Raw genomic sequence first — 26,144 nt, 5'->3', positions numbered from 1 at the left:
TCTCCCAGACTATCCCCTACGCCCTCCCACTGGTTTCTTCGTGTCCGCCCTTGCCCTTGCCATCTTTGAGGGTGTTCTTCACACAGCCAGCCAGAGCGGGTCCCTTAAACCTACTTCACAACCGAAGCTTTACATACCTCATGATGTCACTTCACACTGTGTACCTGTGTTTCCCAGGAAACAGCTGTGAGGACATGCAGAGCAGCACTATTTGGAAGGGCCTGAAAGAGCCACTAAGAGCAGAATGGAGAGACCATTGTGGTCCATCCACACAAGGACACAGCAAGAACGAACCGCCACTCCCGCCACCCAGATGGATTTCACAAACATGACGTCACACAGAAGCCAGACAGGAGAGAGGACGTACCTCGTCGTCTGCTTGATGAAGCTTAAAAAGTAAGGCCAGACTGGTCCATGGAGGCGGAAGGCAAGAAAGAAGGTACCCTTGGCGGGGTGGGGGCAGACTGGCGATCGGAAGACACCTATAGCTGCTCACATGCCACGGGCATAGGAAATCTGGTGCAAATTTTGAGCTCTTTGGATCTGTGTATACGAAACAAGTACTTTTTAAATCGGAGCAGTTCAGGGCTGTAAAGAAAAGCGGTACTACTAGTACAATTTGGACATAGCTCTTTTCACTGTGTATTTTTGGTGTTCCTACTCTATGTAATATTTTTGCTGGTAGTTTTTGAGGCCAACTGTTCTATAAGATTTGATCGGCAGCATAGTAAGACCAGTTTCTTGATATCTTTATCCCAGATGTCACTGATACAGTGGCAAGCAAGTCATGCTGAATCCTTGCTACGTTCAAAAGCTTCTGATAGCCCCATCTCATTCAGAGTCAAAGTTAAAACATTGCTGGAGCCCACAAAACTCTGCCTGATATGGACCCTCTGGCTCTCTCCTCTACCTACTGGGCTCTGCGTGTACTGGCCTCCAGTAAGCCATGCGTACCCTTACCTCAGGGCCTTTGCACAAGTGGCCCCTCCTCCTAGAACATTCTTCCACCCACCCCCTGGCCTTGGGAGTGACTAAACTCCTCTGGGGTTTCCATTTCCTTGTTAGACAGATAAAGACAATGATACCTGACACAGCGGTGTCAGGAGGGGCTGTGGGGCATCCATGTCTGGCAGGTAGTAGGAGCCCCGCATCCTTGGCTGCCTCCTTTCCTTGTTCAGGTAGATGGTACCACTTCCTGGGCTTGACTCTATTATTATCCTGGAGGTCAGATTGATTGCCTGAAAAAGGGTCTTAGTTCTCTGAAGCCTGTTGAATGAACCTCATGGGCATTGTCAGAGCAGAAGATGTTTTGCCATTCCCAATTTCTACAGACGTAAAACAAGGTGGCATTAGAGGTCCCATTTTATTCAAGAGACCTTCTTATGCGAATGGACATTATAGAATAACAGAGAAACTCGTTTGTGAGTTAGACGCTGACCCCGTTCCTTAGGGAAACTTTCCCAGCTTCCGGCTGGTGGATCCTGTCGGCTGGGCCTAAGACCACTTAATAACAACAGCTGATGTCTTCAGGGCACTAAGCACGTGCCAGCCTCTGTCCTAAATACCTTCTGTGCGTTCCTGGCTCACTCATCGTCACAACGCCCTGAAGTAGATACTGCTGTTATCTCTGCTTTGCAAATAAAGAAACTGAGACTCAGAGAGGCTGAATGACTTGCCCAGGACAAACCCAGAACATGGGCCGGGCTGCCTGACCCCGGGGCCCATGTGTTTAGCTGCTGTGCTGTGCTGCCTCTCCACACTCCAAAGGGCTCAGGTGAGCCAGGCTGGGCACACCGGCAGGGCCAGCGCAGCGCTCCAGACTTCAATGCACCTGGGACTGCCACGGATGCTGCCAACGCCAGGGAACGAGCCACGTGGACTTTCTCCTCGGTTCCACAGAGAACGGTGGTCCAGGACTGATTGTCGTGGTCCCTGCTCCCTTCAAGGTCGGTTACCCACACACCCGTCACAAGCTCTCCACCCTCGCCAAAGCACTTTTAAGACTGTGTATTCAGAGGAGGAAACTGAAGCAGAGGCAAACTGGTGGTCAAGAATTAAATTTGTTTAAAGCCAGCGTTTTCTGCCTTCTGACTTTGAGGTTCCCTGTGAACCTTATATTCCGAATTTATTTGGCCAGACAGTTCAGCGCAAGTCATGCATCCTTGGGTAGACCACCCACACGCTGTTTTCTCCTCTGTAAGTGGAGGGTTTTAGCAGCCACATCACAGGAGACTGGTGGGGACTGAACGGAGTGCGACAGCACCCATCATGTTCTTAGGACAATGGCGTCACAGAGAGTGCTAATAAATGTTAGTCCCCTTTGGATGGGTCTTTATTTGTATCATGAATATTTACAGTCATGTTTGAATCACATTCGATGAGTTCACAGGGAAAATGAGTGCATCCAGAAGAAGCCATCACCTGTTGCGTTCAGCTCTGCGGGGAAGGACTGAGAAGGAAGTAGAAGTGGATGAGGCATCCAATCGGATTCTCTCCAAACAGTGAGCTGAAATCTTGAGCTTAAAGTAAATTTTAAGTTCATGGTTGGTGGAATCAAATTGGCCTACTGGGTATAATACTTCATAAGCCACATATGTGTGAAAACAGTAACCATTCCCTTGTACTCAACTGCTCTTTTCTCAAGCTTTCATTTCAATTTTGGCAGAATTTTAGGCCAGTTAAGGAAACTCAGCTACTTGAAGGCTTCTCTTAAGGTTTCCAATCATATCAGTCCCTCAAGCCACGTCTGCACTCTTGTGGGCAGGGGGATGTGAAGGAGGGAGTGTTCCCCATGTCCATGGGGAAGATGCTCTTTGTCCCCCGCTGCCTTCTGTTCATGCTGGAATCTCTGGTGATGGACACCCACTTTGCTCTGACCATCAGCCTCTGTCCCCATTGGTATCTGCCGAGGCAGATCTGGTCTTCCTTGGCCTTGGCCTTGTGCAATTCACAGGCTGCAGTCAAGAGCCAAGACCTTACAGCCCTCAACATGCACAGGTGTGCACACTCAATCTCACGCCCTTTGGTCTCCGTCTAACAGGAGGGACAAGAGCGTCAACTCTTCAGCCAGCTTTCTCTTCTGTAGATTCTAACCTGTCTCCCATGCAGGCATCTCTCCTGGCCCCTTTCCATGGCTGGTGATGGGCTGAGGGCAGAGGCCGGCGGGGCTAAAGATTCTGTCAAACCTATTGCTCATGCTAAATCTTGGGCTTAGGAATCTCAAAATCCAGAACTGAATATGAATGAATTTTCTTTCTTTTTGTATTTTCCTTGGTCTGGGGACAAGGCACCAAGTCTGCTTTGCTGGACCTGTTTTATTTGGGGGAGGTGCACCATCAAAATGATGTCAAGAAAAGAATTTAAAGGATGAAGCCCAAAAGGCAAATGCCAAAATAAAAATAGATACCCACCCAGTAAACATCACACACCAACCCGCTCTACTGGCAAAAGTCTGTACCAAGAGGTTTAGCAGTGGAGGGAGGGAGTTGAGCACTGACAGGTAAGCTGGTTCTTTCTAATCAAAGGGGTTGGGGCCAGGGGGCGAGGCCCTGTGCCCAGCGGACCTGGAAGTGAGAAGATGCTCCGGAGCACCATGACTCCCAGCGGTGGGATGAGTGGTGCGGGTGGGTGCCTTACTAGCATCGTTTCACAGCACAAGGCGTTTGGGAGCAGACGTCAAGGCTGAGAGCTCACTTCTGAGAAGAGGCTGTGCTTGCAAGACTGTGGCAGCTTCTGCCCCCTCCTTCCCAGCAGTGAAAACAGTGATTCTTCACATTAGTCTGCCTCACTTCAGACCCTCATCCATCTCCCTCCGAATGGCCTGAGATGAACATTGTCCAAAGAGTTTCTTTAAAAGCCTCCCTCAGCACAAACGTACCCACGCCAGGAGTGGCTCCTTCTCCTGGCTGAGGTCAGGCCCCACCGTCTGCAGAATTACAGCCTCCCCGCCGACCGGAGCCGTGGCCTCTGCCCACCCGCCGGCAGTCCCTGACTTGCAAAAGACCTTCTCATCCCCCTCAAGTCTTTTCCAGACCCCTCTCGTGTCTCTCCGCAGCTACTAATGACCACCCTTGACTCATCTCAGTGGCGTGTTTAGTCTCCTGAGAGCTTCTGCTTTTGACTTCTCAGTCTTTATTGTCCTGTCAAATGGTTTTGGTGGAGAAAAGTGCAATGTACTCGGCTCACTACAGAGTGGCATCGGCAGAGCATGGGTGATGCTGGCTTTCTACTTGTACTTCTTTTTCCTCTGTGAGCTGATGAAGTTGAGCCCAGCTATGTGGGGGGGGGGTGTGCTAACCTCAGCCCTCCCCCTTTCTTCTCTCCCCTCCCCCCACACCTTTTCTCCTGCTGGTGGCAAGGTGATGACAGTGATCAGGGAACCACAACTATCACGGGCGGTGATTGCCTCTCTAGGCTTCCTAGGTCAAGTTTCCTATCCTAACCCAAAGGGGATCTTATTTTCACAGTATCTGAATGTCTCCTAAAAATGGATCTATAATCCATCTGTAAACTATACAAAATAATGAAAAGGTAACATTGCCGGATTAAAAGTTGAGGCACAGGGAATTGCAGGGATGGGAGGATGGGTTTACTGGCTTCCTGTGGCTGCTGTAACAAATCACCACAAACCTAGTGGCTTAAAACAGCAGGAATATATATATATTCACGTTAATCTGCCTCACTTCAGACCTGATGAAAGGCAAGAGAATTTTATATATATATATATCTCACATATATAGATCTATATATATATGTGTGTGTATTTAACAGCTCTTGGGGCCAGAAGTCTGAACTGAGTCTTCGAGGCTAAAATCAAGTTCCTGGCAGCGCTGCTTCCTTCTGGAGGCTCTAGGGGAGAATCCGGTCCTGTCCTCTTCCAGCTTCTGGTGGCAAATGACATTCCTTAAGCTGTGGCTGCATCACTCCCATCTTGGCTTCTGTCGTCATATTGTCTTTCATCTGAAGTCAAACCTCCCTGTGTTTTACCACATTAGGACACTTGCAATTACATTTGGGGCTTAACTGGATAGTCCAGGATAATCTTCCCACCTCAAAGTCCATACCTGAATCAGATCTGCAGAGTCTCTTTTAGAGTAACTTGTACAGGTTTCGGGCACTAGGACATGGATATCTTTGGGGGCTGTTTTCAGCTGACCAAACCAGGGGACCAGGTTGAGGTTGGGCCCTACTCAGGAAGTGATCCTTCCTGCCAAAAGGAGTGGATGACAGGCATGCCCTCTGCCTCAGCACTCAGGGTAATTACTGGCATGACCCCAGTGCCAGCAGAGGAGGGGTGGGGAGCTGCCGGGCCACTCAAGTGGACCAAAGGTATTCCATGGGTTAGCACGTAATGTAAATGAAGTTTTGAAGAGCTTTTTGGAGAAAAAATCGTAGTCACAAAATCAAGTGATAATCTCAACATAAATGATGAGAAATTATTAGATTGTGGCCGACACTGATGGCTGCCTACCCAAAAGCCATTCTCATCTTTCTTGATAGCATAATCCTGATTTTCTCAAGTTGAACATACCCAGCCCCAGGGTATGAATCATCATGGCCTAAAGCTGGGACCTCTCACAATTTCATGCCCACCTGACCACCATGGGGCCTCTTGTTAAATGCAGATTCATACTCAGTAGGTCTAGGGTGGGTCTAAGACCCTGCAATTCTAACAGACTCCCAGGCAATGTGGATGTACTTCTCCTTGGGCCACACTTTGAATAGAGAGGGTCTAAGCCAATCATGGCAATCACATTGCCCCTTGCTCACTTCTGGTCCAGGGTGAGCATGTGACTCACACTTAGCCAATGAAAGCTAGAAGATGAGCTGAAGGGCAGAGTGGACTTCTGAGAAAGATTTCTTTCCTAATGAAAGACAAGAGAAACCTAAAAAGAAAGCAATCTTGTCCCCTTCTCTCCCTTCCTGCCTTGTGCAATGTCATGTAAGGATGTGAGGCCCTGAGCTACAGCAGTCGTCTTGTGACCAAGAGGGACACATGCAAGGAGAAAAGCAGATCCACTGAGGATGGAAACGAGGGGAACATCTTTGAGCCATCAAAATCCCAGGACTCCTTTTGCCAGATTTTCTTGTTAAATAAAATATAAATTCCTTCTGCCTTAATCCACTGTTACTCAGGTAGTCTGTAGCTGGATAGACCTAATTAATATAGAACAAACATACGCTCCTCAGAAGGAACCTGCAGAACAGGGACAAGGCATAGAGAATTGGAGTCCAGATACAACTGCCAGAAGGGGCCTAACGACCCGTCATTTCTTCAAAATGAGGAGGTTCTTTAAATTGCAATGTGAACTCTACTGCATGGGACCCAGTCATTGCTTTGGATCTCTCTGCAGGGTTACTGTGTGGTAAGCGTGCCTATAGTTCTCAGTCCTGAGCTTGTAACAGGGTCTCAAGAATCCTTTAATCATCTTCATGAGTCACAACTGGGTAAATCCTACCCATAATAATTAGGATTCTGATGTTGACATTGAATTGCTAAACCATTTAAATACAGTCCCTCTTTCATTTAAAATATCTAAACCCCTCCATTTTAGATATTCTGTGCATGTCCTTTTCAGCGTATTTATTTCAGTCTGGTTACACTACATCTCATGCAAACGCTTCCCAAATCAGCCGGATGCCCTCAGCTCCATGCATCACAGCAATCAGTCACAGGATTAATTAATCCTCAGTGTAACTTGAGTGACTTTAAAGAAAATCCCAGGCAAATAGACATAAATACCTATTTTTCTTGCAGAATTGTTTGTTTGAATTCCCTCACTGAGATCAGACTTAATTATGCAATATCTTAGAAATACACAAACATCTGCAATTTTATTTCAAAGCACATTTGAATGACAAAGATTTTAATGTCCTGTGTGGTTTCAGGGACACGATAGACCTTCTTGAGGTTGTGAGTAGGAGGGCTGAGGAAGAAAGAAAGAAGAAGGAAAAAAATAATTTCCTTTGTTCAGATGATATGGCATTCAATGTCAAACAATTGAAGGAGAAGCCCTGGGACTTTTCATAATGCAGATTCTAGTTCTATATTGGTTTTTCTTTTAAGAAATTAATCTTAAGGAAGTCACCATCACCCCTGTTGGGATGTGGTTATAGTACGCCTGTAGCACCAATTAGCTACACAACTTTTAATGTAGAAGGTTACTAATTTGTCTGACAACTCCCCTCCCATCCAGCACTGTCCTTCTGTTTTCTGAGTCAGCAGACTCACTCAGACATCTTGCAAAGTTGTCACTTCCATCAAACACAATGCCCTCAGGGCTTATGCTCATCATTAAAAGAAGGAAAAAAAAAACTTGTTAGAGTATTAGCCAGGCCCAGTGCAACACCATTAAATTAATTTTTAAGAGATGTATCTAGGTCATACATCTGCATGTTACACGTAAACACACCAGCTAGTTACCTAATATTCTCATGTTTCTAAATTGTTTAGAGCCATGTTTGTTGGAGAATTGCTGTGTATTTTGGCCCCGAATGGAGAATGATTGTTTCTCTATGATATAATCATAAAGTCATTGGATGTTTCTTTGGAAAGTTGGCCACCAGCAAAATCTTTCTAACCATCTCTTTAGGAGACTAAAGGACATTAACACTCCTCTGTCTCTGTTCACTAGCAGTTTTTTATATAGAATCTTTTGATGTCCAAATAACTTATTAATTCACCACATCTCATTTTATCTTCTGAGTAGAAAGAATGTCCTTTTACAGGTAATGAAGTTTTGACACGTAGCTGAAATGAAGTCACAATTTGCTGTCCTTTGGGTAGAAATTAAGCTTCACTGAGAAATAAAATAAGCATTTAGTATTTCGGTGGTGGTGAGTAAAGAATATCTGAAGTATGTATACTTCAAAGGCTCTCTGTTATAAAAGATAAAGAAAATGTGGGAGAAGGCTATAATACCCATTTATTTCAAGGTGACAGCATGCCAATCCAAAGTGTAACCAAAGCAGGCCAGAATCACAGGATAAAAACTTTGACCTTAGAAACGCCTCTCCTGTGAAGATTTCTTTGCCATTTTAAGGTCACAGATTTCTTGTGAAGCTGAACTAACCTGGTGGGTTCTAACATAACCTTCTCAGAGCCAATGTCATAAAAATCTAAGGCACAGTAACCCAGGTAAGGACAATAGCATGGTCACCGGGGAAGAATTCAGAGAGGACCAGCCAGTACGTCCAGAGATTGGCCCTCACGAGACAGGTGAGAAAACTGCGACTGAGAAAACATGAAGTAAGCTGACTAGTTCCACAAACACACTTTGACTGAAAAGTGCCCTGCGTCCATTCCTGTTATTTTGGGACCTGTGTAAAGAGAAGACCTCCAAACTTAGCTGGGATATATAATAGCAATACTGGAGTTCTAGGAAACAACCGTAATGCCTCTCACAGCAACTTGCAATGTGATTTGAACTGATGCAAGGCTAGGGCATCAATTATAACCTGTGCTTTATTCTCCGAGAGCTGAGAACCCCGGGAAGAGCTGGATAAACGACTGCCCATGCAAGACAGGATCCAGTAAAGAGAGGATTGCTCACTGAAAGGTGGGGAGACAGTAGAGGAGGCCAGTGTGCTGAACACTATTCAAATGAGGTAGCGACAATGGACAAGTGAGTCTCTGCAGGGCCCCGACCCTCTTTCTGATGACTTTTTGCCCTGGGCTTCAATGAACATCCCAGCTATAGTCTAGAGATTTGTAAATCCCAACGAAGTGGAATAGTGACAACATGATCACATCAAGATGTAGCTCGTAATTGCAAAGTCACATTTGATTAGATCACGGGCAGTTTTGTGACCCAACGATACGACATGATTAGGTCTGCAGCCAGCCCGTGAACATGCACCGTGACTTTGTGATTAACTAGGCCGACTCACCGGCCCGGTGGGTCACGGGCATCTGAAAGTCTGAGACTGCCTGGAGCTGGGGAGACTTAGAGCTCATTTTCATGATCGCTCTCAAAGATTAGACTGCTCATTAGAAAAAGGACTCTCTCCCTCCGATTAAAAATGCTTCTGTCACTAGATGTTCGCACAAGGGAATGACAGTTGGAGTTTCTGACATCGTTTTTCCTGCCATTGTCTGAAGGTCGTGTCTTAATTAATCACCAGCAGGTTTGGGGGAAGCAGCACATGGTGATAGCTTGTTTCCCGTAATGTCCTCTTGAGCTTGAGCCGTAGTTCTCTCATTTGTAAAATGGGGATTCTAATATTCCTTTCTTACTGGTTGTAAGAGGGTTAAATAACACGCATAGTGCCTGGTACATAGTAGGTGCTCTTAGTACTTTAAACTTCAGGAGATATATGTCAAAATAGAATCATCTCCAAGAAGTTGATTCCACACCCACCCACTGGTTAACTTTAAGGGCAAATGTAAATGCAGTTAAGCCACCATTAGTACCTATAAAGGGGAACCTGGTCTCCCCAAACTGCCTTATGATGTGGGAGCCAGAAAAACCCCACAGCATTGACAGAACCAGAGCACATCACAACTGAGCTTACCACACTATGTGGGATAATTATATAGCCGGGAGATGCACTGGGACAATTCATGACCCACCAATGTATTTATGCCACGTGTCAAGGAGAGCTGAGCGGACGGGGTCAGCCTGTGCAGTGGGTGGGTGGTTGGCCCACACTGAGGCGTTATGAATGGGCTTCCTGCCGAAGCTCTAGACAGGCAATTTCAGCACCAGTATGAAAAATGATAAAGACCTAGATCCCTACATAGAGTTCCCCAGACTTGTCTGTTGTGTTAGCTGGAGCCTGTATTAAAAACACAGGCACCCAGCAGAGCCCCAGATCATTGTTATTATCAGTAGGGCTGGAAAACATCATCCCGGTCTAGCTTTGCACAAGCCAATCTGGCTTCTGACTTTAGTGCGGATGGACCAGATTGTTATTTCCATTCAGAAGGTTGTCTACAAGTGTTTGTAATTCCAGCAGAGCCCTCCAGGGGACCTCCATGAATTAAAGGGTAGGCACTCATGTCATCTCTCGGCCCCAGCTCACCACCTAGCCCCTGCCCAAATGGTCCAGAAATTCACCGGGAGTCCCCCTCAGAGACACATAGGCCCATTGACTTTCTGGCAGAGGAACTCTGAAAACCCCACTGGCATGCATGAGTGATAGAGTCATCGCTCAGCATTGCTTTCAAACTGTGGCCACCTCATTTGGATTGATTTGTTTATAACAGGAGTTTTCAAAGTTGGGTCACCAGCTCCGGCCTCAACATCACCTGAGAGCTTGTTAGAAGTAACAATCTCCAGCCTCGTCCCAGAACTTTTGAATTAGAAACTTGAGGAGTGGGTCCCAGCAATTTAGTTTAATAAACCCTCCAGGTGATTCTGAGATATGCTGAAAGTTTGAGAACCACTGGTTTAAAAGAAAAAAGTTTTCTTTCCCACTTATTTCAATACAGTGAACCAGTAAGTATTTGACTAGTTAGGGCTCTCAAGCATTTCTTGAGATTTTTCTATATTCAGTTAGAGGAAGAGGGAAGAAAAAAACAAACAAACAACCTCGTTTCACATGATTGACATTCCTGCAAAATAGTTTTTGATTTGAAGACCTCAGAATGAGATAGTCAGAATCTGATCATTAGAAAAGAAAGGCAGTATTTTAATTTCATTACTTTGCGTATTTACTTTCACAGGCCACAGTCACCTGATGAAGTCATTTTTTTACACAAACTATGGGCTAATCATACTGTATTCCCTCTTCAAGGTGCACCTTCTACATAGTTTATGAGTGTTTCCACGTACAGGATGCAACGTGATCCAGCAGCTCAAATTATGATCAGCCATTCAGGACAGTTGTCCAAGGGGTGAAAAGAATGTTTTAAACCTGATGTTCATTTAGAACCCAACTTCCATTATTCTCTTGCTATATATATGTAAATGTACTCTTACATAAACATGTTCTACAGCTACAAGTGTATATAATAAATGATGGTATTAGATGTATGTATAAAATACGTTCTATATATCAAGAGAAATGAAGGTTGTTTATAAATAGGACAATGGGGGAAGGAGTCCGTGAGACATACACATAAATATATAAGAAAAATCATATTATGTAATTCAATATACTCTATTGAATAATTTTCACACTGGTTTATAAAACTCAAAAGAATAGAGTTAAACGAACAAGCATTGGAAATGTGTGATGGATATATCCCTCATAGCATTTAAATCTCTTCTACTTTATTAAAAATTCCTAGTTCCTCTTCACTGAATTGTTTAGAGTTTTTGAGCAGCCTCTGCCCTGATTAAAACAAATTAGCATCAAAGATCCCCTGTTGAATGAGAAATCATTAATTGAGAAACATGCAATGCTCCTTAATTACCTTTAGAACAGTGAGAGAACAAATAATCTCAGGTTCCAGAGGGGCCTGCCTGCTCTCCACTGTGGACTCATTTCGTGTAGCTGCTGGAACAAAACTCAAGTTGCAAACACTACTGGGGAATCTATCAGTGCGAGCTTCAGTAAACACACTGTCGGTTGTTTATCTAAAAGAAAAATATCTAGATAATGACTAAGAAGGATGAGAGGAAAATGTTTTAGTTTATTATTTTGTTGAGAGCTTTAAGGTGTTCTACGTGTGCTGGGATTGACTGAGAAATAATGTGAGCTGTTTTTACTGATACAAATTTTAATGCTCTGTATAAAATACTTCATTTATGTAATTACCTGCTAAAATTTCAGATGCTTATGTACAGATGAGTAACTTAATCATTGAACGGTGGAAAAGAAAGCACCGAAGCGTTAAACTTCACGAAATCCAGCTACAAATGGAAATTCAAATCATGATCCTGCACCTTAGTCATTTATTCCCTTACATACCGATGTAATAGTTACCACGGCTTCTGTAGGTCGGTGAGATATGGTGCATCCCTCCAGCTTCAAAAATCTAGAAAACACTGACTAATAACCCATGGGAATATCATTAGGAAATCAAATTGTTGTAGGTGTTATGATAATGTAAGCGATATTACTGAAGGCTTATGGGCAGTGCCATCTGGACAGCCTTCTGAGGACAACAGTCACATGGGACTGGATCTGAGGTTCTGAAAACTCTCTAAGAATATTTCTCACAAGTAGCCTGGAAGGAAGGAAGCATGGTGAGATTTAGTCATCCTAGCTGAGGATAGAATCCTGGGTTTATTCTCATTTTCTCAGGTCTCCATTTTAACTACTAGATCATGAGTCAACAGTCTTTGAAAAAATGGAATTTTTCAGAATTGATTCAACCACCTCTACTTCCTTGGATATTTTTGGTTCCTGTATCACATACAGACTGGTTCACATAACATAAAGCACAAAACACCCAAACGATGCTGCCAGTTCATATTGATATTAATGTGGTTAAGACCCAGTTTTGGAAATTTGCGTTTAATTTGAATGACATGAAGTGCCTTATTCTGTAAGTGGAATTAAACTTCATACAACAGTCACAGTAGGTTTCAAACTTTGTAGAAGTTACTAATTATTGTTCTTTGTCTTCTTTTCCACCAAGATGATAAATTTGGCAGGGCCATAATCTTTGCAAGTATTGTAAATAATCCCTTAGAGCCTACGTCATGAGGGAAATTATCAAGACTACATCAAGAAAATGCATAGGAGGTAATTTGCACCAAAAAAGAGAAGGCTAACATTAACTGTATTAATGCAGTATGAAAGGATATAGGCATGCTTCCGATATTTTGAAACAGTAGAAAAATTGTTATTTCTTTCCCAAGGGATTCCCATGAAGGTGCAGTCTTTCTTTGGACATTCCACTTTAGGACAAAATAATTCTCAGTTCACTAATGTGCAAAACCCAAGTTGTTCATATATGTTATCAAAGTAAGAATTACTAATGAAAAGTCTATCACATAACCATCTTCTAAATATGGTTTAGAAAAGGAAAATCTTGTCACTAAAACACTACCTGTTATGTGTAAAAATACAAACAAAACATCCTTATATGTCTTTACAAACTTCTAGTGTGTAAAGCTCACCATAGACAGTGACTCCCGAGGGGGGAAAATGTTATTTGGTATTTTTCCCTTGCAAACACCATTTCCTTTAACAGCCAACACCTTGAATTTTTGCATTGGAAGGTCAAATTGGAGCTGTCACTTCAGAAATCAGCAAGGAATGGACATTGTACACTCAGAGCCTGTTTCCTCTTCCAACTAGTTCATCTGTACATAAATGTTCAGGAGACCATATTCTGCTTCCTCACAGGGCAATGAGCTTCAAATGAACCTGGAGTTCTGGCTCTCGGCAGGGAACAGTCTTGGTAAGTAGGCTATCCCATTTGCCATTATCTATTTGTGTTGCAAGGTAATTCATTTTGGGTTGAAATCAAATTGTTTTAAGCTGAGCTGGTATTTTTATTGGTGTCCTTCCAGCCGGCGCTTCCTTTTAAGTACCATCATATTTCAAACAAGCTGATCTGAAGGAAAAGATTACTGCTGCCAATGTGCGTCGTCACAAGGGGACAAAGATGTGCAAGACCTATTTTATGTTATTTATTTATTTTTAGAGCATTGATAGAGATATGAGAGTACTAGTGTGCTGCTGGGGGTAATAAGCTGGCTAGTTGATGAAAGGTGTGTGATGATGGGAAAGAAAATCTAAAGCAATCTGATAGTATTTGCTATAAAATTACCATTTAAAGTTGAGAAAGGCAATATTTGCAATATGTAATAGATATTTGTAAAAGTCCTGAAAAGCACAATTCTGAATTACCAGGTAACATATATCATTGGTTTTTATTGCAGTTTAATTATGTGGAAACTTTGGCATATATACGCACTTTAGTGTTACCAAAAAATTCAAGTCAATTTATCACAACTCAATTCATTGCTCATGATTTCCTGAATTTAACCTTGAATCTTTTCATAGTAAAAGGATAAAACATCTAACTCTGATCGACTTCCCATTTCAACAACAACATAAACCCATCACAAGCACCTAGGTAAGGGAAGTGAGCATTTTTATCCCAGGTTACTTAGAAATCATTTAGACAACCTGCCCAAGGCATTAAAAACGTTGGTATTTGAGTTCACATGAAAACTGGAGTGTGTCCCCACACAGGACCTATTCGAAGGTAACTTATGCATCACTGAAAAGCACAAAGTTTACGGTATCTTTCAGCAGCAGGGGCTATAGAAGCACAAAGAACCGTTACAAGAATTTGCTCACTAATGCCGTTTTCCTAGGTGGATTTCCTAGAGCGGGAGCTCCTATCTGACCATGCACACAGGGGGTTTAAAGACGCTTATGCTTAAACAGCTACCTTGCCTGAGTGAAGATTTCACTTCTGCCAAAAATGAAATTGGTCAAACCTTTTGATGGTGGGTAGAATACAGTGCTTCTGCCATGGGCTTCGGTTTCCTGTTCCATTAGGACCGCTCCACAGCCGATCCTTGAAGAGGGAAGAATTATTTCCTCAATGAAGGGTGGGAGCTCCGGAAGGCAGACAAGTCAGAACGGGGGAGAGGGGGGCATGCAGTTTACAAAAGCTCACCCCAGATATAATGTAGTCTCATATTTAGAAAGCAAAATAATAATAGCTGCTGGTTCCATTTAAGTGGTTGAAAAAAGTAAAGTTCAACAAAATGTCTTGGTTTGCTCTGGCTGCGCCAGGCACCATGATGCTAAGCAAGCAGGGGGCCCTTTAGACTTTGGAGAGGGAGTTGCACGTTTGTCAGAAAGGTCTGTGGGTCAGACCTGAACAAAGGCCCACCCCCCACATCAGCCACTCCCAGGTGACCGCTATGGGGAAACCTTTTCCAGGCAGAGAAAAATCTGTTTTGAGTTGAAATCTTCAAATCCTCTGATAACCACGGATCCACCATCAAACAGCTGACGAGTTGCACATGCCAGGTGTGCGTGTGCAGAGAAGTGGCTGCTTTCGGTTGTAAGAGAAGAGTGCTCCAGGATTCAAGTCTGAGCTCTACCTGCTTCAGGCATATCTCCTCCTGGGCCCCTCCCCCCAAAGCTTCCCTTCCTCTTTTGAAGCTTCCAGACATGCTAGCCGGGCTGAGCATGTTTCTCAGGGCCGAGTGGTCTCCTTCCCTGGCCTGACCGCTGGTGAAGGGCTGCCTGCGAGAAGGAGTCCCACACTTTCTCTCCAAGAGCACAGGCAGGGTCAGCCTCAGGGTCAGGCCTCAGGTCAGGAGCAAGAGGGTTTTGCCTGAGGCCTGGAGCCTAGGAAGTGGCACGGCCGCCCGGTCCTCCTGTGGGGTTGGATCCTTCTTGGCTGCTCCTTCTTGGTCACTGCGGACTGAGGCCCGGAAGAGCTGAGGCCCTGACACAGGACAGGACCCGGAGGGACTCAACCCAAAGCTCACCAAGGAACAAGCCAACTTTTCTTAGAAAATGCCTCAGCTGCGCCATGGCTGCACCAGCCTCAGAAAGAGGACTTTTATCGTAAGTAAGATCAATTTATGTAAACAGAAAACACATAGTCAGGGGCCGGTCTTAGCTGGAATCCTGGCCATTCAGGCCCTTGTGAGTTTTGCTTCCGTTTTCAGGAACATTCAAAGTGTTCAGCGTGTAATTCAACGAGCACGCGTAGAAAAGGCCAACGAAAATCAGGTGAAGAGGGAAAGAGAGAAAAATGTATTTTGAATGTGGGATTCAAGAACCAAATTTCATAACCAAGTCATAGATGGCAGACGGGCTTTTCCAGGTGTTGCATGCTTTTTCCTATATGATCTTGGAAGGATAAAAAAATATATATATAACAAAACTGCATTTGGCAATGGGGGTTGCAAGAGCCAATGTTTTTTATTTCAGTAATTAAACTCCTGATTAACAGCACATTATATCATAAAATGTTGACTTTTTAAAGCAGGTTTGAACTTTTACACAATCTGTTTCAACACTGGCATGCACACCTGTGTACATATATACTAATATGGTTCTAATTCTTAATTTTAAAAATTTGATAAAACTGAATGTTAAATGTACACTATAATGGAAACACTGCTGTAACACTAACCAGATGGCTTGTCTTCCTTGGAAAATTATTTAAAGCATTTTGAATTTGAGTGAACATTGTTATTTAAAGAAATTCTTCTAACTGTAAATAAAGGCAGCTCTTTGGCCCAGTGTAATGGCTCTTTAATTTGCCTAATTAAGAATCACTGAGGTTCTTATTAAACATATGAATCTCCAGGGTCGAATCCAGTCCTTCTGAATCTTAATCTCTAGAGGCAAAGGTGGGAATTTGCACTGACCTCGGTAGTTCTTGGGGTCAAGTAAGTACAAACTCACCTTAGTAAAATAGCAAATCGGCTTTGGAAGTTGATTGTTTTTTTTTTAAGTGTGTGTAGATCGAATTAGTTCATTTGATCAGTTTTAATTTTTAAAACATTTTATATAAAACACTTTTTAAATCATACTTTAATGTTCAATGAATAAAAGATGTATTACATTTGACAAGCAAACGGAAGAATTGACCCCTCTTGCCAAATTTGAACGTGAAAGTGACAACTGACGTTCCTGTCTAAATATTACCAAGTAGTAATTTAAAAAAATACTTCACTAAAACTGTGTACATTTTGAAAGAGTCAAAGCCTCTACTGATCCAAATAACAGTAGTTTTTTAAAGAAATCTTTATATCCTTGAAATATAAGAACTTACTCAAGGTTTTGATCAAATCTTCATGGCAAAAAACTACCTGGCTTTTACCTACGGTGAAAAGATGCATAAGAAATTAAGAGATGGATTCATAAAGCAATCGGTAGGAAAAGAGTGGCCTCATGATTGTTAATGGCAGCTACACTGCACTGAGGGTCCACTGCGGAAGCTTTGTGTTCTATTGTCTTCTCTGACGACAGCTCTGCAGAGTGGGCACCACTATCTCCCCTCACAGATGGAAAGTCTGAGGCTTCAAAAGGCTAAATCGTGCTCAGCACCACACTGCTCAGAGCTGGTTCCAACTGCTGTCCTCAGGCCCATCCACCGGTCTGCACTTTAAGTGGCCCTACATCAGCACAACAGCCATTTAGTCACTGAGTCTTACTGGAACCCAAAGAAAATGAGGTATTGGGAAGCAGAGCAAGTATTGGTTCCAGGTTGAAATATGTCCTACTTGAAGCTTTCCTCTTGAACACAGCACGACAGGATACAGCATACATTTTCCCTCCATGCATATCACTAAAACACATTTTCATTTAAAAGCAATTATGAAAATCCCAGTCCTCTGAAAATGTATTAAATTGATCTGTAAGCATATGCATCTTTTTCAACAAGAAGCCTTTAATTGTCCAAATAGCGTCCCCAGGTTAATTTTTTAAACTCCATTCTATTTAACCCAAACTTTCCATATTTGGAAGAATAAGACACCCTAAAAGCTAAAGAACTTTTTCAAATCATTCTAAACTGAAATGTACAGAATTCCATTAAGATAAGTTTTCAGGAGAATCAGTCATTTAATGCCTACTTTCTTGAAGAGTAGCTGCATATACTTGTGGTTTTATTTAAAAAAAAAAAGGAAGCATCCAAATTGAAAGTGTTTGGGATGTGGGGAAAAAAAGAACATGACACAGACTCAAAGTGATCATCCCTAAGGTCTTTTCAATCCACTTCACCTGAGGGTGAAGAATTTTATTACCTGTAAAAAGCTTTGATAAGTGGAGAAGAGATTGCATAATTAGTCACAGAGTTAGCAATATTTGGCTCAGAACGGTATTGCTCAGAACAGTATCGTATGACTTTAACTTAACATTGTATTATGTCTCATAATTCTCTAAAATTCAGATTTTCAAATTTTCAGAACCCAGTGGGATTCGAGGTGGATGAGGTTTGACAATCCTTTCACAGCAACATTGTTTGCTTAGCCTCTCGTAAAATACAGCTGAAATAGATTTTATGTACGATTCTGCATGTTTTTGTGTCTTTGTTATTTACGCTTTCTCTTGTGACAACTGTTAGAGAATTAAACAAATTGGCCAATCCTTTTATTTTTAAATGATTATATTTTTGTATTCACTAGTTTTGTCAATTCACTTTTTCCAGGAGAAAAATCAACATTTAAAGGGCCCCCAAAAGAAGCTAATAAAATTACTTGATTGTTTTTAGGAGACATTTACAAACTTTGCTCACTTTTTTTCTTTTTTGAGAGAGAAAATATCATAGGGAGGTAAAAACAACCAGTTCCACTCCCAACCCCTCCCCCCAAACCCCACAGGCTGTAGATAAACTTGCTCTAAGAATTAGTCTTATTTTTAACGCGTGGAAAATAGCAAAATTATCATGCCAACAGAAGGGATAAATACTATAATTCATAAATGCCTAATTATCAAAACAATGACATAGTCATGGTTAGATGCAACCTAGCAATCTTATATATGATGCCACTACATAGTGTATGATCATTCCTGTTATATATTACATTCGTTCCTCATCAAATTAAGCTGACGATGTATAAATGGCATTGTGAAATAAACATTTAATATCACAATAGGGTCATATTCCGCTACTGCACAACCACAGCATGCAAGTAACTATGCATTAGCTGTAAACAGTAAAGTGTCATTACCATCCAGAAATCCAAAGAACATGATGAGTACATATATAGTACTAAACATCAATTATATTTAAATGACTTTCATATTGAAGAAAACTATATCGTATAAAGCAGCTTCGGATAGATCGGTCACTGCTCTCTACAAATAATCTGTAGTCACCCTGAAGTTAAGAAACTGCAATTCCAAACAAGATCTGTTAATCTACTGAGTTCTAGTGAACTGCCCTCAAAATTAGGACACAAAAGATTCTATGCGCCAATGCAAAAACTGTTTTATATCATTTTTTCTTCCTGCCGTAATTCAGATTTTTTTTTGAATCTCTAAGAATATGCTGAATGTGGGCAACAATGAACTTATTTCATTTCTTAAACTGGAGACTTTCTCTCATGACACCAGTGTGCTCATGTTGAAACAGGAAGACTGGAGATGCTCGCCAGCAAATGCTCTTCTCTGTATTCTAAGGGCAAAAGCTGGCAAGAAGGAACCTGGGTCATATTACGACTCGGAGGAGGTGTCGCCTCTAAAGCACTTTTCATAACGTTTGTAAAAGGCAGATAAAATCTAGCAGCTAGGAGAGGAAGGCCAAGAGAAGATGATCTGTTCTCATAAAAATGCAGATGGATCATTAAGGTCTGATCCAATGATTCCCAGGCAATTAAAAAATCACCACATTGGAGCAGAAGCTTGCGCTCGGTAAAATAACTGTTTCAGCTCTCTTCCCAGGTGCGGTATTGAAGGCTGGTTTTGGGAGGAGAAAAAAATTGATTGCCGGACAGGCTTTTCCATGCTCTATCAGCTCTGATAATGAGTTAGGCAGTTGGCACGGACGACGGCAACGTCCTCGTCACTCGGAATTCTAATAAACCTCCTGTGAAGTTGCACCTCCCATCCATCCGCATGGACGCGTTTCGGTCTGCATTCCAGTTGGGTGGAAAATAGTCACGTTTGCAAACTGAGTTTGAACGTGACGTGGTCCTGCGAAGTATTTAAATATGTTACCTACATCCTACTGAATCAAAATCTTGCTTTGACATTTACAGTGAGATAAAACAGCATCTAAAGCCATTGCAGTTTGTTCATTTCCTTGTTCACATACAAGTGAGTTGAGTTTGCTTCTGAGGCAAAAACTATACAATTCTCATCATTCAGGCATTATAAAATGTCTTTCTTTAAAGTCTTGGGATATAAACAGTTTGGTTTATACGAATTACATATTTTTCATCTGCATTAAGAAACAATATACATCTTTTTCTAGAGTACTTTAACGTTATCTATGATAAGCTTCAGCTAGTCGTAAAAACTGACTTTATCACCCGTGACCATGAATACTGTTACTTTTAGAAAACTCATGAACACTCTTTGGCCACTTGGGTCATTGCCCATTTGAAGGGAAATGTATTTGGGACCTGGGACCATACAGAGATTGGCCTCCAAAAAAAAAACTGAGGCCACAGACCAGCCTTAATGGAAGCCATTTACAAAGTCAAACATGACAGAACTTCCGGGAGTAGTTCCTGTTTCTCAGACACAAGTTCCTTGACGAGTTGAGAGGTGATGTTTTCGATTTCGGGCTCCGGAGGCCTTGTCTTTACTATCTGAAGGCTTCTGCTGTGAAATATCTATTAGGGCACTGGCAATTGCAAGGCCTGGGAGAAAAGGAAAAAAGCATGTAAGTGTTTGGTTAGATGTTTCTGGGATGGCAACAGTGGTGGCTTAGCCTCCTGTTTTTATTGTTTTACATTCAGCAATCAAACATGTAGCTGTTATTTGGAAGTTATCAAGTAGATTATCCTTTACTTAAAATACCTTCCCTTAGACGAAAGAACGTCACACATGAAGAGCAAGGGTCTAACAAAATTAACTGACTCCGACTTTGGACAATCAAATCAGTCTGTGACAAAACATCACAATCAGCTGTGGATATGATGCCAAACCTTAGTTTCGATGTTTGAACGCAAGTTGGTTCTGGATGTACCAGGAATTTTCAGTGTTACTGTTGTTGTGTGTGTGTGTGTGTGTGTGTAAAACAAAAGTCAGTATATTAAGATTTTTTGAAAAAATTAGCAGTTTTAGGCTTACAGCAAAATTGAATCAATATTGATACATGATTATCAACCAAAGTCCATAGTTTACATCTGGGCCCACATTTTATATTGTATACAAAGTTCTGTGGGTTTTGATAAATGTCATATATTCACCATAAAAATCATACAGAATAGTTTCACTGCCCTAAAAATCCCCTGTGCTTTACCAATTTATCCGTCTCCTTTCCCTCAGCCTCTGGTAATCACTGATCTTTTTAAATGTCTCTATAGTTTTGCCTTTTCCAGAATGTCATATAGTTGGAATCATACAGTATGTACCCTTTTCAGATTGCCTTATTTCACTTAGCAATATGCATTTAAGTTCATCATATCTCTTTTTGCTCAAAGCTCATTTCTTTTTATTGCTAAATAATCCTCCACCATATGAATGTACTACAGTTTGTTTATCCATTCCCCTAACAAAGGACTTTTTTTGTTTTGCTTCAAATTTTTGGCAATTATGAATAAAGCTGCCATAAACACCCATGTGCAATTTTTTTGTGTGGACATAAGTTTTCAATTAGCAAATACACAGGACTGCAATTGTTGGACCACATGGCAAGCCTATGTTTTAGCTTTGTAAGAAAATGCCAAACTGTATCCAAAGTGGCTGCACCATTTTGTATTCCCACCAGCAACAAATGAGTGTTCCTGTTGCTCCACATCTTTGCCAACATTTGGTGTTGTCAGTCTTCTGGATTTTAGCCATTCCATAAGTATGTAGCTATATTCTGTGGTTGTTTTAAGTTGTAATTCCCAAATACTATATGGTATTGAGCATCTTTTCATATACTTACCTGTCAAATGTACATCTTCTTTGGTGAATTATCCATATAGATCTTTTGCCCATTTAAAATTTTGTTTTCTCATTGTTGAGTTTTAAAGAGATTTCTTTTACATTTTGGAAACGAATGCTTTATGCATTGAGCAAATATTTTCTCTCAGTCTGAAGCCTGTCTTTTCATTCTCTTAAATTGTTTTTAAGAAGTAAGAAAGTATCCCAGGGACAGAGTTGTGCTATGAACAAGCAGACGTGGAAGAAAGGCAACTTATAGAAAGTTAGCTGATAAATGTCTTAAATATCAGAAAATACCAGTATTATCAGTAGGATAACTACACAAAAGTGGATCCCTAGCTATCATAAGTGATTAAAAGAATATTGTTTTGTTACATTCTTCTGTCCATTGATTGACAGGAACATTTGGTAAGATGTTCAGGGACACTAAAGCCTTTCTTAAATTTATACAAACAATGGCTCAACCAGATCCCTTTGTTTATTACAGTTATACACGAATCGTTTTAGTTCCTGTTGAGTCTCACTTTATTACTGAGTAAATAAAATGTGCCAAATCACCCTGCTAAACCGTGAGACCAGACTGCTTGCTTATGAAGAGGTCACCAATTTCCCTTCCCCAGGGTCTTAGGAGACTTGACTCTGAATTGAGCTGAACCACTCCCTGAGCTCTCAGATACCTTCTCAACGTTCTGCTTTTAGAGGAAAGCCTCACTTTTGGATCTTATCTCATAGGAGGTGTCATTGAATTATTTTATTCCTGTGGGTCAACTTATTCTAGGTAAGCCTCAGATATAACCTGGCAAGAACAAAACCCCAGGGATTTATGAGCAAATAGAAATGCCAGGAGAATGGATACCGTGAGAGGAAGGTCAACTAGCCTACTGCAGTGCTGTGGACGTCAGAGGAGGACATGGTTCAAGGAGTCTGTAGAAAGTACTAAAGGGGCTGGCAAGTGAAGCTTGCCACGGAGGCCTTTAGATTTCCTCGAGGAAGATTTTGGTGATCTTTGAGCTATTTCCATACTTAACTGAGGATGGAAGCCTGACCTTTAAGCAGGGAATGGGGTGAGAGGGGATGTGGTCAACAGACCAGTGACATATTCAAGTTTGTGGATGGAAAGAGGTAAGTCAGCTGGTATGTAGGAGGAGCAGCAGGGTCAGATGAAATATATGTGAATAGTTACGATTATCTGAGTATATATATATTATTTTTTTTTAAGGAAAAAGGAGTTTCAAGTACATTTGAAAACAGAAGAGAAGGTGTTTATGGAGAAGGAGAAATTAATGGTGTTAGAGACAAAAGGGATTAAAAAGTTACAGTAATCACTGGTTGGGCTGATAATCTTCCATATTTATCTTTAAAGGGTTTCTGTTAAATCGCCTACCCTTTCAGGATATTAAAAAATTATCCTGAATTTCTTAGAGATAATGCAAATTCAAAAGTTTAAAGTTTAAGTAAAAATTGCTTTCTTGACCTCTGAACTCCTAAAGCAGCCAATGTAGATATTTTTCATGACTTATTCAGCTGTAAGAAATAATTATTGTGTTATTTCTCAGAGGGAAGGAGCCGAAGCACGTTATTTTTAAAAAATCACAGACCATGGTTGTGCTAAGCGAAAATTCAGTTCAGGCAGAACTTAAGTTTCCACAGATCTCCTGGCATACTTCTGTCAAAATTTATAACCTTCTGTTATTTCATTCCTGGCACCATCTCATCCAGAGACAGCCAAAATATGACAACTAATATATGTTTCCTTTAATGTGGACAGAGACCACTTACACTAATTTCAGTGATCACAGCATCCAAGTATGAAATCATGTTATTCATTAAACTACTGCATGACCTCGTCCAAAGGAGTTCTGAAAAACACTTACTTTCCCACTTACATGTGGCTGCAAACCACATGTTCTTTTCCTTACAGACGATACAGTGCCAAGAGATAAGTAAACAGTTTAAGTAGCCAAAACAGGAAATTCTACGCTAATCCTAAACTGTCACTGTATCTTTGTATTTCAGGCTATGTGAATGTGAAGTCTGGGTTTACTAATGATTTGTAAGCTTGGAAACACATTCAGTTAAAAATCATAAATCATAGACCATATTTCAGTCCTTTATTTAAACATAAAATTGCAAATCATGCTATTTTTAACTTGACAGCTTTCTGTCCTTTCATATGAAAATGGAACAATCAACTGCATTTTCAGATTCTGCATAAGTGGTAATTATGTACATGGGAAACCCTGCATTCCTCCAGGCTGTGATGCCTGAGTGTCCACCACATGTACTGAGAGAGGGTGCTCAAAGGGCTACTTGCCCAGATCTTATCTCCTTGATGGGCCAAATGATGCTTTCATTTAAATTTAAGCTTGAGTCCACAGTTTGTGGCACACCATGAATTTTTCTCCCTTATAAATCCTATAATTTAATTACAACTAACACACTAATAATAACTGCATGTGTGCGTACCTTAAGTGTCAAATTGTTAAGTGTGTTTTTATTCCTATGCTTGCATTTCTTCGTATTTTAAACAGTGATAAAGGAAATTAAAGATATAGAAAGGATATCCCATGCTCTTGGATTATAAAAATTAATATTGTTAAAATGCCATGCTATCCAAAGCAATCTACAGATTTAATGTGATCCCTATCAAATTACCCATGACATTTTTCACAGAAATAGAACAAATAATCGTAAAATTTATATGGAATCACAAAAGACCCAGAATTGCCAAAGCAATACTGAAGAAAAAGAACAAAGCTGGAGACATAACCCTCCCAGACTTCAGACAATACCACAAAGCTACAGTGATTAAAACAGCATGATACTGGCACACAAAGAGACATGTGGATCAATGGATCAGAATAGAGAGCCCAAAAATAAACTCACACACCTACGGTCAATCTTCGACAAAGGAGGCAAGAATATAAAATGGATAAAAGTCAGTCTCTTTGGCAAGGTGTGCTGGGAAAGCTGGACAGCCACATGTAAATCAATGAAGTTAGAACACTCCTTCACACCATACACAAAAGTAAACTCTAAATGGCTTAAAGACTTAAACATGAGACAGGACACCATAGATCTGCTGGAAGAGAACATAGACAAAACATTCTCTGACATAAATCACAGCAATGCTCTCCTAGGTCAGTCTACCCAGGCAATAGAAATAAAAGCAAAAATAAATAAATGGGATCTAATTAAACTTATAAGCTTTTGCACAGCAATAGAAACTGTAAACAAAATGAAAAGACAACCTACAGAATGGGAGAAAATATTTGCAAACATGCAGCGGACAAGGACTTAATTTCCAGAATATACGAACAATTACCCCGTAACAATAATCCCCGATAAGCAGAGCTTGATTAATAACTGACAGCTTCTCGGTTTTTGTCCCTGCTTCCAACTTAGGACCAAGCAGAGAAAGGTAATTATGCATACCTTTCACATAACCAATCACGTGAGATGCTCTGTCTCTAGTTAGCCTGCCTCCAGGTCTCCAGCTGTCTGATGCCAACAGCCTCCAATGAGCATATACTTGAAGACTTCTTTTTTCCCCACTATAAAATGTTCCCACACATTGGCCTGTCTCTGCCAAAATGCAAACAAGCAATGGTGGATGACTCCCCTGCTATAGCAAATTTGAAATTTGATGGGTCTTGGTTTATTTCCACACTGGCAACGAAGACATAAAGGTAGCTTGAGTTCTCTCCTGGATTTTTAAACAGTTTATACATGGATAAGATAAAAGCAACCTTAGAAATAAGTTCTCCGTATCGCCCTTTGGAGCAAATGCTTTCTCCTGCTCTAGGATTCCCTGGGAACCTTTCCCTGGCGAGGTTTTCTGGTGATGATCCCACACTCCCCGTGCGGTAGGAGCAACTGCTTCCTCCCAGTAGGAGGCTGCGCAGTGGCACATGCCCCGCGCGCTGCGAGTTTCATTAAAATCGGGTCACTCCAGAAGATCATTTTTCAAAACGTCACACAAATCATCTGATGAAATCCACTTATTGTGTTCTCTAGACCTAGCATAGTTCCTTGTTATCAAAGCAATACAATTAACTTGGGGAACAATTCATTATTTTAGACTGGTGGTCTAAAGGAATTTCATTTACCATGTCAAGATGATACACAGACGCTGCAGGCTGGCAAAATTTACATCAAAATATGCCAGCAGATTCAATAAAAATGCTGGGGTTTAAATATTTATTATAAGTTTTACCTTTTCACACTTTTAGTTCTTAAATACCAGACACTCTGACATTTAGATCATTTAAATATGAATTATAAACCTCATAAGAAAGAAAGTGCCATCTTCTGTTTCCTACTCCATTTTCCATGGCCTCTTGGCGTTTGGAACTGGCTCTTGCTACTGTGGAAAATCACCAGGGGCTGCTCTGGTTCCCCCAGGGCAGGGCGAGCTGTGACGAATGCAGATTCCTTTGGGATCCTGCAGATTTCCTTCAGAACACGGGCACAGTTTACTAGTCACTGGTTTGGATGCCAAGAGCTACCACAGGTATTTAGTAAATGAGTAGAAGATGCACCCAAATCAGACTTTTACCCAGAACCTTGCATAAAAACAATATTTTCTCCCTAAGTTGAACAACTTTGTTACTCAATAAACATGTGCAGACATGCCCTAAAGAGAAAACAATGGAAATGAGTAAGGGCTAAATATTTAAATGGCAAGTGTATCTTTCTAAACCACTAAATTTGCAATGAAA

General features: G+C 41.3%; 1 protein-coding gene and 1 long non-coding RNA gene across 6 annotated transcripts in view; one reads left to right on the top strand and one right to left on the bottom strand.

Moving 5' to 3' along the window:
- The first annotated feature begins 235 nt into the window (after positions 1 to 235).
- LOC140699435 (uncharacterized) overlaps positions 236 to 26,144 on the top strand; it is a 28,874-nt gene continuing 2,965 nt past the window's right edge. The window contains exons 1-3 of one of the 4 annotated variants that reach the window (XR_012077608.1): positions 236 to 439; positions 13,116 to 13,297; positions 19,267 to 19,608. This is a non-coding gene — a long non-coding RNA (uncharacterized lncRNA). Of the gene's footprint in view, positions 440 to 13,115; positions 13,298 to 14,222; positions 14,395 to 19,254; positions 19,609 to 26,144 lie in introns of those variants that run through there. The other 3 variants (XR_012077607.1, XR_012077605.1, XR_012077606.1) reach the window with 3 other exon arrangements.
- ATRNL1 (attractin like 1) overlaps positions 17,571 to 26,144 on the bottom strand; it is a 626,998-nt gene continuing 618,424 nt past the window's right edge. For both annotated transcript variants that reach the window (XM_072971947.1, XM_072971950.1), the window contains one exon: positions 17,571 to 20,189. In XM_072971947.1, the coding sequence (XP_072828048.1) occupies positions 20,065 to 20,189 (125 nt within the window). In that variant the 3' untranslated portion in view covers positions 17,571 to 20,064. The remainder of the gene's footprint in view (positions 20,190 to 26,144) is intronic.

This window comes from Vicugna pacos, chromosome 11 (assembly GCF_048564905.1).
Source record: "Vicugna pacos chromosome 11, VicPac4, whole genome shotgun sequence".
Classification (NCBI taxonomy): Eukaryota; Metazoa; Chordata; class Mammalia; order Artiodactyla; family Camelidae; genus Vicugna; species Vicugna pacos.
The sequence above is the reverse complement of the archived record's forward strand: the minus strand, read 5'-3'. Positions and strand labels throughout refer to the sequence as shown.